Genomic DNA, 12,286 nt, shown 5'->3' with positions numbered 1-12,286 from the left:
TCCCAGTCGCCACCTCGCCCACGCCCTCCTCCACCATGCCGCCGCAGCCCGCCGGCCGCCAGCTCCTCTCGCTCTCGCGCGAGGGCAGCTTCGACTGGACTTTCGTCGCCGACGTCCGCGTCGACCTCACCAGCCCCAGGGTCGTGCAGAGTCATGAGCTCGCCGGCCTGCCCTTCCCTGGTCGATGGAGCGTCGAGTTTTCCCGCACCGCCGCCGAGGAGCCGCTCAGCTTCGGCGTCGACCACAATCTCGTCGCCGGCCAGCTCGGCCATGGCGGGACGGTCGCAGTACGCCTCGAGTGGGTCAACGGCGAGGAGGTGGAGCGACTTGCGGGCGGGCTGTGGAACGAGGACGAGTTTCCCGAAGGAAACCCGGAGACCGGTCGCGCCTGGAACGGCTGGTCGGCGGACCTCACGGCCGGCCACATCAAGGAGACGTCCTCGGCGTTCCAGGAGCAGTACAGCAAAGGCGCAGTGCTGCTGTTCCGCCTGCGCTTCCAGATCTCCCTGGCCAAGCCGAGCCCGACGAGGGCAGAGCTAGACCTCTGCAGCCGCACGCCGTATCGTCCGTCGTCGCCCTGTCCTTTCTACATACACCTGTCTCTGACAAAGTTTTCGCCTGTCTTACAGGGTCGTTCCGACTGCCGATCCAGCCCAAAGTCCGCCTCGTCTTCCCCCGAGGCGAGGAACCAGTCGAGCTGTGGGCCGACGCCGAGCTCCTCGAAAGGTCGTCGCCCTACTTCAAGACGCTCCTCACGTCGGGCTTCTCCGAGAGCGTCCAGGTCGGCTCGAAGCGCCCTCGCCGCACCACGTCGCCGGCAGAGGCAGCCGCGCCGAGCTCGTAGAAGGACTTTGACGACTCGGACGACGAGGTCGACCAGCTGTCGTTCGAGGATGGACGCCCACCCCTGTACGACACGTCCGACATGTCCAACTTCTCGTACAAGCAGGTCGTCATCACGGCGGCGGCGTACTCGACCTACGAGGCCGTCCTTCGCTTCCTCGCGACGGGCTTCATCAACTTTGCGCCGCTCCGCTCCTCGTGCTCGTCCGACCAGCCCACCTCGACCTCTTCCTCGTCGCGCGCCAACCGCCTGCGCAAACTCGTCAGGGAGGACCTAGACCTCCTTTTCCCCGTCTCGCCCAAGTCGACCTACCGCCTCGCCCACCTCCTCGAGCTCAAGCGGCTGCAGCGCATGTGTCTCGTCGAGCTCGGCAAACAGCTCACGCCGACGAGCGCGCCGCACGAGCTGTTCGACCCGGCGTCGGTCCTGTACGACGAGTGGCGCAAGGTCGTCCTCGAGTACGTCGTCGCGCACTGGAGCGAGGTCGAGGCGACGCAGATCTGGAGGGACACGTTGGCCCGCGTCGAGGCGGATGAGGTGCCTGGGGCGGTGGGCACTGTGGTCAAGCTCATGCAGGCGATCGCGCAGCGGCAGCAGGGTGCGGGAGGAGGAACCACGACGAGCTAGCGCAGGTGCGTCCCTCCTTTCCCTTCTCTCTCCCTCTCTCTCTCTTTCTCGCCCTCGATCTCGTACTGACCCCAGACCCTCACCCGCAGCGCAGCTCGAGAGGTCCGCAGCGCGAACTTGAGGGGGACGAGCGAGGGTCTGTGCAACGAGCAGGTCGTCTTTGCGCGCTCGTTCCCCGTCTTTAGGCGCTCGAGAGGCGTCTGCAGGTCGACTCGACCGTGTGTGCGAGAGGAGGAAAGCCCTCGCCGACGCCGGCGAGCGAGATGAGGAGCAGGCTCGCGGCGAGTCAGAGCCGCACGAGCCTCTTGCTCCGTCCTGCGCGCTCGCGGACGCCGAGGGCTCAGGGCACCTTGCTCGCTCTCTCGAGAGGGTCCCAGCACTCGTTCGCGCTTGCGGGTGAAGGAGGATGCCCGAGAAACGTCGCGCGACGAGCGCAAGTTGCTCTCGAGTACTGCCTCGCTCTCGCTCTCGCTCGCTCTGCTCTCGAGTTCTCGGCTCCTTGCAGCTCTCGGCGACGACGCGAGGTAGAAGGAAAGGGCCCAAAACAGCGGCGTTGCGTAATCTTTTGCAAGCAGGAGAGGGGAGGGGAAGGCCACAACGACGACGACGACCACGGATGCGGCGACGAGGGAAGGGAACGAAAGGGAGAGGAACGAGAGAGAGAGAAGGCGAACGGGGGGGTAGGTCAGGTACAGAGAGGAGAGGAAAGAGACGAGGCATCAAGCGGGGAGGGGGAGGGACGAGGCGGGGGGAACTGAGGCAAGCTGGGGGACCGAGGCAGACGAAGCGAGGCTGAGAGTCGAACGGAGGTAGAGGAGAGCCGGTTACTGCGAGGAAGGGAGAGGGGCGCGAGGTCAGGGACGCTGCGGGACGACTAGGACGAGGGAGCGAGAGGGGACGCACGCGGTCCTCGGCCCACTCGTTCTCCTTCTTGATCTGCGCCTCCTCCTCCGGCGTGAAGTCGTTGACGATGTTGAAGCTGTTGGTCGTGGCAAGGAGCGCGAGGTCAGTCTCTGTGTGCGGCGGACGAGGAGGGGGTGACGAGGACGCACAGCTTGCGGATCTCCTCGGGCTGCTTGCCCTTGATCATGTTGGCGACCGTCTTGCAGCCGACGTCACTGTGGGAGAAACGAGGACGCGGGTGGAACGTGTGTCGGGGCAGAGTCAGTGCGCGCTCGAGGGAGGGAGGGAGAGGGGACGCACAGGAGGGGCTTGATGTCGAGGTAGTTGGCGGCGAGGATGATCTCGAACAGCATCTCCTGGTCGACCTGGATGACTGTGGTGCCGGGTGCCAGGGGGAGTCAGCTCTGACTTGGGCGGTCTGCCGAGACGGACGAGGCGAGGCGGGGCCTCGTCGTCGGTCGGCGAGAGGCGACCTCTCGGTGCGAGAGGGGAGAGAGAGAGAGGACGCACACTTGGCATCCCAGTCGCTGATCTCGGTCGTCTTGCGGCGGTTGTCGTCGAGGTCCTCGGCGATGGGCTCGGGGTCCTTCTTGTGGTGCTCGCACCACTCGAGGACCTGGCTCGTGGCAACGGGGCGAGGGGGAAGGAGAGTGCAGGACGAGTGTCAGTGGGTGCTGTGGCGGGTGCACAGGCTGGCAGTGGCCCGCCTGGAGGGGTGGCGAGGGCTGGCGAGGAGAGACGCGGGGAGGAGGACTAGGGACGCACCTTCTTGAGCACGTTGGCCGAGACGTTGGGGAGCGGGATGGCCTGGTCCGAGTCGCCGAGGTCTGTGTGTCGAGTGCAGTGGTCAGGAGGAGGCACGCAGGTGAGGGTTGGGAGGGCGAGTGGGAGGGAGCGTGCCCTCGAGCATGTTCTTGATGAGGACCGAGCGGTTTGCGACGTCGCGGTCGACGTCAAATTCCTCCTGGTCCGAAGTCGAGAGCTTGACCTTGTTGGCAGACATGGCGGGTGGCGGGCAGAGGGTGATGGGAGGGAGGGGAGGGAGCGGGGGAGGTGGGAGGAGGAGAGGACGGACGACGTCGACGAAAGCGGGGGCGAATCTCAGTTGCGGCCGTTTGCTCCTCTCTGCCAAGCTCGCACCTGCTCCGCGGACTCTCCTCTCGTACCTGCACCCCGGTCCGCCCCCTGTCCGCCCCTGCCCCGCCGCTCGACCCCTCCCTCCCCCTCTCTCCCTCCTCGTCCTCCTCCGCCTCACTCGACCACACCCTCGATGCGCTCCCGCGACCGCATCGCCCCGTCAAGAGCTCCCTCGGCAGAAGCAGCCGCGTTCCGCAAAGCCGGAGGCAGGACGGCGTGGAGTGAGCTCACCTCCCCCCGCCGGCTCCTCCTCGTCCGTCCCTCCGCCTCACCGACTCACCTCGCCTCGTTCGCCTGCAGAACCCGGTCAAGGAGGCGCAGCGCAAGACGTTCCCGGCACGGGCAAGGGCTGGGGCGGCGGCGTCCTCCCCAAGAGCGCCCTCGAAGACGCGCCCGTCCCCGTCGTCGTCGACCCGACCGACTCGTCGCGCACCCTCAAGCTCAAGCTCGACCCGTCCCGCACCCTGCACCGCGTCGCCAGCCTCCCGTCGACCTCGACCTCGCGCCACGCCCAGCCTGCGCCGCCGCCGCGCCAGCCCTCGTCGACCGCCGCACCCGCCCCACTTCGCCAGAACCCACCGCACCTCACGGCCGCCACCACCGCCTCGCACTCGTCCACTGCCGCACCACCGACCTCCCGCGGCACCATGGCCGACCAGGTCCGCCTCAAGGGCCCCGAGGTCCAGCCCTACCGCGCTCACGAGCCCGTCGCGTCCGGGTCCGGCCACTCGCCCTCGTCCTCGCACGTCTACCAGCCTGCGCCTGCGCACGCCGTCCTCCGTGCCGACCTCGCCAAGGCGAGCAACCCGGCGCCGGCGTCGGACCCGCCGAGGGCGGCGTCGCAGCCCCCGGCGAGCGCCTGGAGCATCTACAAGCCCGACGCGCCCCCCAACAACGTCGTCCGTGTGCGTCCCCTTCGCTCGTCCTCTCTCTCAGAGCGTCGACTGACTCTCTGTCTCTACGCCTCGCTCCCCTCGCACACAGCCGATCGGCAACTGGGCCCAGGGCAAGTCCGAGTTCTGCACCGCGCGCAAGTTCAGCGCGCCCGACCCGCACCCGCGTGGGTACGGCGACTCGGCCGCCTCGACGGCGTCGTCTGGCGGCGGCGCGTCGCAGCAGCACGCGTCGGGCGAGCGCAAGCCGGTCAAGTGGGGGACGGCCCGTGCGGCGAGCAAGGCGGGCGCGGCGGGCTTGGGCGTCGGCATGGGCTCGGGCTCGGTGACGGGCGCGCCGGCGTCGAGCACGTCGGCGGCGAGTCAGGGTGGAGCGGCGGCATCGGCGAGCCAGGGCGGAGCGACGTCGTCGGCGGCGGCCGCGAGCCCAACGAGCGGATCGGCGCGCGCGAGCAAGTGGGCGTCGCCTGCGCCTGCGCCGGGACCTGCGCCGTCGTCGGGCAGCACGAGCGCCCCGCAGCAGCCTCTCGCACCGCCCGTGCCGGCGCCTACGCCCGCCGCCGCCGCGCCCAAGCCGGCCGCGCTCGCTCCTCCTTCCACTCGCCCGACCGCCGCCACCGCCAAGCCCTCGCTCTCGCCCACTTCCTCTTCTCGTCCTCCCGCACCGCCGACTGCTTCGAAGCACGCCCCGGGTCCAGCGCCAGTCGGCGCCGCCGCTGCTGCGCCCGGACCCGCACCGGCGCCTCGCACGGGCGTCAACTCGTCCTCAGCGGCGGCGACGGTATCGGCCCCACCGTCGAGCACCGGCGGGGCGTCGAGCGTGCTCCCGGCGGCCGAGTGGGACGTTCCCGAGCAGTCGGCCGAGGTCAAGGCGGTGCGCCGTCCTCTTTCGCTTCTCCCCTCGTCCCTCCCTCTCGTCGCAGCACTGACTCTGTGCCCCTCCTTCCTCTCCTCGTACCCTCTCGGACCCCGTCTCGCCCAGCAGACACTGCAGAAGACGGGCGACCTCGAGCGCCAGCTCATCTCGCTGCAGCAGCGCACGACGTCGGCGGCGGCCAAGCGCCAGGTGCGCTCGACCCTCCTCTTCATCTCGTCGCCGGCCTCGCTCAAGTGAGGCACGTACTGATGAACGTTCTCGTCGTTGCCGTGCAGGAGCTCGACGCCAAGAGCCCGAGGAGGGAGCAGTGGCGCGTCAAGGACGACGAGCGGAAGAAGGAGCGCGACGCGAGACTCGCGAGCGGCGGGACCAAGAGGGTGCGTCGCGCGCTCTCTCTTTCGGTCGACCTCTCCCTCTCCCGCTTGCTCGCGCACGCGCGAGCGGCGGGGGATGTGCGACAGGACCTCGCCAGAGAAACTGACGCCTCTGTGCGCGCACGTCGAGCAGGAGAAGAAGACGCCCGAGGAGCTCGACGTGCTCATGGCCAAGATGCGCCTCAAGAACGACGAGATCCGCGGCAAGATGGAGGTGCGCCCTCCTCTCTCACTCGATGTCCCTCTCGCTTCCTCGTTCGGCGACTGACCTGGCCGCCGCCTTTCTTCCCTTCCTCATCCTTTCTCCCTCTCCTGACTTGCATACCCTCGTCGCCACCTGCAGGCCGCCACGCAGGACCGCGCCCGCTTCGAGGCCGAGCGCGACGCGCGCCGCTCGGCCGAGGTCGACGAGCTCGCGCGCCAGGAGCGCGAGCGCGTGCAGCGCCTGAGCGACGCCGACAAGGAGGAGAGGGCCAAGAAGGCGAGGACGGCAGAGGTGCGTCGGCTCGGTCCTCCTTTCCTACGCCCGTCGGCGGGACTTGCTCTTGCAGGTCCTCGACGGCCTGCTCGGTTGGGTCGACCCTTGACGCCTTACTGACCTACCTTGGTATCCACCTCGCGCAGCTGCAGCGCCAGATCGACGAGGAGCGTGCCCGCTCGGCCGCGCGCAAGCTCGCCCTCTCGTCCGGCCGCGCATGGGACGCCGCCAAGCTTTCCCCCTCGTCCTCTTCCACCTCGCCCACCACGACCACGGCCGCACCCGCACCGGCGACGTCGTACCCGTCGGTCGAGGCCGCCGCGCGCGAGGCCGAGCGCGAGCGCGCCGAGCGGGCGCGCGGGCCTGAGCGCGCCGTGAGTGACGACGAGGCGGCGCGGATCCGGGCGCGCGACGGCGTGAGGGCCGACGAGGGCGGGTGGGAGACGGTGCGGCACCAGGAGGAGGGCGGGAGGGCCGAGCTGGTGACGCACGCGTGAGCGAGGGAGGAAAGAGAGCGAGGGCGGCTTGCGGGACGAGGAGGGGGAGGCGCTTGATTCGGCACGAGTTAGGAGGGCGCGAGGGATTTTTTGGTACCTCGACGTCGCCCTCGTTGTCGAGGCTGCACTAGCATGTTTGCTTCGTGCGGTCGTTGTGCGCGCTCTCGTCGAGAGGCGGTCGACCTTCTCGAGTCGGAGAAGTGGCAGCTCTCGGCTCTCGGCGCGTCCGGCTTTCGGTGCGCGCTCGCTTAGTACGTGAAACATGAGAGCTTAGTACGTTAGCCATGAGAGCTTAGTACGTTAGCCATGAGGGTTTAGTTCGTTAAACATGAGAACGCGAGCGAGCGAGACTCGCTGCTCTCCTGTCTCTCTCTCTCGCTCGTCATTCCAGCAGTCGCTTGTGTTTCGTGTCTGTGCCCAGCTGTGCCCCTTCCTGCCCCTCCACCCCACCCACCTCGCCAACCACGGCCCTCGACTCGCCAGCCTCGCTCTCGCTCTCTTCCCCCCCTCTCCGCCGTCACCTCCTCACTCGTCCTCGGATGGCCTCGTCCAGCCCGCCTCCGCCGCCCGACCCGAACCGGCTCAACCCGTTCAACTCGGGCTGCAACGCCTCGACCCCCTCCCGCCCGGCCTTGCGCCGCTCAAAGACGCTCGCCAACCCCGAGTCGCCGACGCGCTGGACGAGGGAACCGCTCGCAGACGTGACCAACGCCGTCCTCGGCCGCGAGGGCACCGCGTCACGCAGGCTGCAGGTGCGCATCCTCTTTCTCTCGCACACTCTCGAGCGCAGGCGGGTGCCGAGCCGCGCGCAGGCGGGCTCGTCGACTCGCGCGACGAGGACGCGACGAGCAGGGGGGCAGCTTCGCGCCACGCGAGGGACGTTGGGGCCGTTGCGGGCACGCGCAGGAGAGCGGCAGAGGGTGCAAGGAATGAGCGACGCGCGCATGCGGCCTGTCGAGCGCGTCGTGGGCTGTGTCGACGACGCGCCGCCAAAAGTGCGAGTGCGGCCCCACCTCGCTCAACTTTGGGTCGCGCAGCCTGGCGCAGCTCTCCGGGAGGGTCGGCGCTCCGTCCATCACCTGCACAGCACTCGCTTGCGTGCACCCTGTACTCACTCAGCCGTCCCTCCCGCAGCGCATCGACCCAGAGCTCCTCCTCCCGATTCCCGCCTTCTCGCCGACCAACGCCGCACGCCGCCGCGAACCCTCTGCCGAGAACACCCCCTCGTCCCCGTCACCGTCCCAGTCGCGTATCCCGCGCAGTACCGCCCTGCGCCGCACCCGCTCGGCCGCGCCGACCTTCCGCAGCGGCGAGCCCTCCTCCCCGTCGACGGGCGCGTACGCCCGCCACGCCGCCGCTGCGCCCCCAACACCCGCATCGCTGCACTGGCCAGGCGCACGCCGTACGTCGCCGCCGACGCTCGCAGCGGCCGCGTCAGCCGAGCTCGGCGCGCCTCGCGTGCTCAGGCCGCGCCCTCGTCCCGCACTCGGCGCCGCGGCCCCGTCGTCGCCCACCTCGTCCGCCTCGGCGCGCCGCACGCGCACCGTATCGGACAGCGCTGCGCCCACGGTGAGCGCGGCGTACCCGAGCCCGCCCGCGTCGTCGTCGTCGGCGGCGTCCTCGACGGGCCGGCGGCGCACTTTTGGCGGGTCGCCGAGCAGCGGCGCGGTGGGCGGCACGCTCGCGGCCGTCATGGAGGACGAGCGACCCGAGACGGCAGAGCTGGCGATGTCGACGCCGATGACGAGGAGCCGCAGCGGGAGCGACGGCGAGGGAACGACGGTCGGAGAGGCGGGAGCGGGCGCAGAGAGCGACAGGCGCTTGCGCAGAAGGAGGACCGTCGGCGGGGCGGCCGACATCGTCGGAGGTGCTGCGTCGTCGCTCTCATCGTCGTTAGCGTCGTCGACGGCGGCGGCGCCGCGGCGCAAAGGTTTGCGATGAGCCCTCGTCGTCGCAACCTCGATACCTTTTCGTGCGTCGCCTCTCTCGTCCACCCTCTCTTCCTCCTCGTCTCGCGACTGACTCTCTTCCTCTCCTACGCAGACTCGCACCCGTTCAGGATACCCCCTTTTGAGTCGCGCTCGCGCCCCCTTTTTGCCCGTTTCCCCTCGCACTCGTTCATAGTTCCTCTCTCTCTCGTCGGCCTCGCCCTGTCGACAGACACCTCCCTAGCCTGCACAGAACCTGCAAGATACCACATTGCCTCGCGTTGAGCGTCCGTTCGCCCGTCGTCGTCGCGCGAGCCATCGTTGCGACTCCTCGTTCCTGGCGACGCATGCTGGAAAGCCCGACGCTCGCTTTCCCTTGTCTCTCAGCTTCCAGGACAGCTGTCAGCCGACGGTCCCCTGACGGAGCCCGCTCGAGAGCGTGGTTGCTCGACTCTCGCACTCAGGAGGAAGTCCAGGAGGAGCGACTCGATTTCTCGCTGTCAGGCCTCGTTCTTTCTCGACGGTGCAAGGCTCGATCGACTTATCGAGACGGGTGCTCGACGATGGGCCCAAATCTGCCGGCCGCTCCTGGTGCTGCCCGCTCGACTCGACGCCCGGGAGGAGGTCCAGGAGGCGGGGCTGGGAATCTCGCACTCAGACCTCGCACTTTCTCGGTCGTTCAGCGCTCACTCGCTCTTTCACGTGGCAAAGAGGTTGCCATGCGGGCGCATGTCGCGCGAGGGCCAAGGCCCAGCTCTCGAGTCGCGCCCGCGCCGACAGCTTCTGCACCTTGCTCTCGCTCTCGCTCTCGCTCGTCCATGTCGGCCCCAGAGAGTGACCGCAGTGGATCTCATTTCGGGTGCACTGAGTCAGTCGGTTGAGTCAAGGGTCGGTCGGTCGGGAGGGAATGAGGGTGTCGAGGTGAGGGAGGGAGGGAGGGAAGGGGAAGAGGTCGGCGCCGAAACGATGGTCTGCACCGCTCGAGCGACCGTGCAAGAGCGAAAGAGAGTAGGAAGGGCGACTGCGACGAGCCGAGAGGGGGGGTCTTCAAAGGACGCGGAGGGGGGTTTATACACGAAAATGAGAATGGGCGGTTCCACCGACGATCGGGCGAACGACGACGACGACGACGGCGGGATGCGGCGAGCGGCGAAAAGGGGGTGGGACAACGTGAAAAAGAAGGACCGAGAAGAAGAAGGGAGGCGTCTAGGAGCCGTTTACAAGAAGTACTGCGAGAACGGGGCGAACAGGAAGAGAAGGTCAGGGTCGGCGTCGAGGTCGCGACGAACGAGGAGAGAAACAGGCGAGGACGCACGTCGGGCACCCTCCTCGAGACGAGCGGCTCTCCTGCCCTTGGCGCCGGGTCGAATTGGAGGCTGTACGAGTCGAGAAGGAGGAAGAGGGCCGAGCGCGGTCAGTGCGCGTCGGCGAGGAGAGACAGAAAGAGAGAGAGGAGGGGACGCACAAGGTGTACTTCATGTTCTCGTCGATCTCCATGATGGCCGCCTGGTTGCCGCAGCGGTAGCAGTAGTTGGGCGCCGAGAAGATGGTGACGACATTTCGGTCGTGCGACCAGTTGCTGCGGGACGACGAGGGCGAGTCAGTGCTCGCTCGCTCAACGCGCACGACGCTGAAAGGAGAACGAGAGGGACGCACAAGCCCTCCATGACGAGCTGATGCGCGCGCGCGACGAGCGTCAGGCCGTTGTTGTGGTTGAACGCCTCCGAGATGTCCTGCCCGAACGTGTAGCCGGCGCCTCGCGGCGAGATTCCCCACCCGCAGCGGTCGTCCGGGTCGGACCACAAGAGGTCGCACATGGGGCCCTCGTGCGGCACCTCCTGGATGCGGTCGATCGAGCGGATGTGGTCGAGCGTGTCGATCGAAGGCGACAGGCCGCCGTGCAGGCAGAAGATCTGCGCGTACATGGTGAGTCAGTACGTCGTCGTCGCCGCTAAGGGACCGAAAAGAGGGACGAGGCGGCGCACCTGGTCGTCGATGAGGGCCGTGAGGGGCAGGAAGTCGAACAGGTCGGTGAAGTACTTCCACACGTTGGCGTTGCCGTACTTGCGCAGGCACTCGTCGTAGAAGCCGTACACCTGGGTGATCTGGCGCGACTCGTGGTTGCCGCGCAGGATGGTGACGCGGTCGCGGTACCGCACCTTGAGCGCGACGAGGAGCGTGACCGTCTCGACCGAGTAGTAGCCGCGGTCGACGTAGTCGCCCATGAACAGGTAGTTGGTGTCGGGCGAGTTGCCGCCGATGCGGAACAGCTCGGACAGGTCGTGCTGGAGCGGGCGCAGGAGGGAAGAGAGGTCAGGCCTCGCTCGACGTCGAGCCCGGGAGGAGAGGAGGGAACGGGGCGACGCACAAACTGGCCGTGGATGTCGCCGCACACGGTGACGGGACACCTGACGGGCTGCACGTTGCTCTCCTCGACGAGTACTTCCCGCGCCTGCGAGAGGAGGACGAACGCAAGAATCAGAGACGGCTCGACGACGGGCGAGAGGGAACGAGGGAGTGGTCGGGTGCGCACCTTGTCGCACAAGCGCTTGACGTCGTTCTCGGTGAGCTGCTTGCAGTCGGAGAGGTGGGCGATCCCTGTTTGCGGACAAGGTGGGGAGAGAGGGAGGAGGGGGAGATGTCAGTCGACGGCTCGACCGAGTCGGGGGCAGGTGCTCGTGAAAGGGCCGCGAGTGCTGCAGGCAGGTCCCTCGCTAGCCGCTCATGCCCGACTGCGACCGCAAGGGGATGAGCGAGGGTGTCGAGAGGGAGGCTCTCGACAGGTGGCGCCGTCGACGGTCCTGCTCGCGGCCGTCTCGAGCCGACAAGGTGCCGCTCGTGGCTCGACCGAGTGCTGGGAGCACTCGCAGGGTCGTGAACGGGTTGGCGAGTGCTGGCGAGGGTTGGGGTTGGCGAGGTCGCTGGTCGGTGTGTGAGCACACGCCAGGGGAAAGGGCGGGCGAGCGCGAACGAGGCTGGGGAGTCGAACGGGGCGAGCGAGGGGGCAAGGGCGGTTGCTGGCTCGAACGGGAGAGCGCGACAGCGTACACTGATCAGTCTCTGCGATGTCGGCCATGCTGGGCTGGCTGGCGGCGAGGTCGGGTGGACGACGGAGGGGTGACGGCGACAGGCGGGGAGCTGTTTGCGCAACGCTGACGGGGGTTGCAGTGGGCCGGTGTGGTGGGCAGGTGGCTGGTGCTGGTGTGCAGCTGTCGAAGGTGTAGCTGGGTGCGTAGCTGTGCGCGGGCGAGGGGGAGGCGAGGTGGGAGCGACGGCCGACGCCAACCTCCTCCCCCGCTCACGCGCGACCACCACCAACGCCAACTGCGTCGACACTAGCTGCAGCGACAGACAGCCCAAAGCCACCAGCTCGCTCTGCCTCTCATGCTCTCGCCCAATGCGATACGACCACCGCGCCGCATCTCGCACCTCGACCTCTCTTGCTCGCTCGAGCCCGTCTTCGAGCCGCCGCTACAAGCTCGATATCCTGCTGGGTTGCGACTAGAGTGTACAACATGCACGCCTCCACGCCCTCGCACCTCGGCTGCTCGAACCCGCCCTCACCGCCGCAGCAGGCCGCCTCCTCCTCCTCCTGCTCCCGCGCCGCCGCCGCCGCCGTACCCGCCCGAGCCATGCATCGGCGGCGCGACGTGCACTCCCTGCGGCGTGTACCCTCCGAGCCCGGGCGGCGGCGGGCCGTGGCTCCTCACCTGCGCCGCCTGCGCCGC

At 68.4% G+C, this 12,286-nt stretch overlaps 4 protein-coding genes across 4 annotated transcripts; 2 read left to right on the top strand and 2 right to left on the bottom strand.

Moving 5' to 3' along the window:
- Positions 1 to 35: 35 nt before the first annotated feature.
- RHOBADRAFT_42616 (uncharacterized protein) lies at positions 36 to 1,471 on the top strand (the record flags this gene model as incomplete). The annotated part of the gene is made up of 3 exons (XM_018414090.1): positions 36 to 564; positions 630 to 781; positions 845 to 1,471. 3 exons carry the CDS (start codon positions 36 to 38, stop codon positions 1,469 to 1,471), a joined length of 1,308 nt encoding a protein of 435 aa, XP_018272336.1.
- Positions 1,472 to 2,000: 529 nt separating this feature from the next.
- Positions 2,001 to 3,417, bottom strand: RHOBADRAFT_66188 (uncharacterized protein). Its single transcript, XM_018418890.1, has 7 exons — positions 3,275 to 3,417; positions 3,140 to 3,201; positions 2,885 to 2,990; positions 2,675 to 2,747; positions 2,524 to 2,589; positions 2,375 to 2,450; positions 2,001 to 2,298 (listed from the first exon to the last, which is right to left on the bottom strand). The coding sequence occupies exons 1-7, from the start codon at positions 3,375 to 3,377 to the stop codon at positions 2,296 to 2,298; spliced, it is 489 nt and encodes a 162-aa protein (XP_018272335.1). The 5' UTR covers positions 3,378 to 3,417; the 3' UTR covers positions 2,001 to 2,295.
- Positions 3,418 to 7,764: 4,347 nt separating this feature from the next.
- Positions 7,765 to 8,776, top strand: RHOBADRAFT_52313 (uncharacterized protein; the record flags this gene model as incomplete). Its single annotated transcript, XM_018416277.1, has 2 exons — positions 7,765 to 8,602; positions 8,674 to 8,776. A coding segment is annotated over one exon (439 nt), but the record flags the coding sequence as incomplete, so codon positions are not given.
- Positions 8,777 to 9,391: 615 nt separating this feature from the next.
- RHOBADRAFT_64713 (protein phosphatase 2A) lies at positions 9,392 to 11,689 on the bottom strand. The gene is made up of 8 exons (XM_018418557.1): positions 11,607 to 11,689; positions 11,092 to 11,156; positions 10,927 to 11,010; positions 10,544 to 10,843; positions 10,215 to 10,471; positions 10,024 to 10,137; positions 9,874 to 9,934; positions 9,392 to 9,787 (listed from the first exon to the last, which is right to left on the bottom strand). Exons 1-8 carry the CDS (start codon positions 11,632 to 11,634, stop codon positions 9,776 to 9,778), a joined length of 921 nt encoding a protein of 306 aa, XP_018272333.1. The 5' UTR covers positions 11,635 to 11,689; the 3' UTR covers positions 9,392 to 9,775.
- Positions 11,690 to 12,286: the final 597 nt, after the last annotated feature.

This window comes from Rhodotorula graminis (genome assembly GCF_001329695.1).
Source record: "Rhodotorula graminis WP1 unplaced genomic scaffold RHOBAscaffold_4, whole genome shotgun sequence".
Taxonomy (NCBI): domain Eukaryota; kingdom Fungi; phylum Basidiomycota; class Microbotryomycetes; order Sporidiobolales; family Sporidiobolaceae; genus Rhodotorula; species Rhodotorula graminis.
This window is presented reverse-complemented; position numbering and strand designations above follow the sequence as displayed.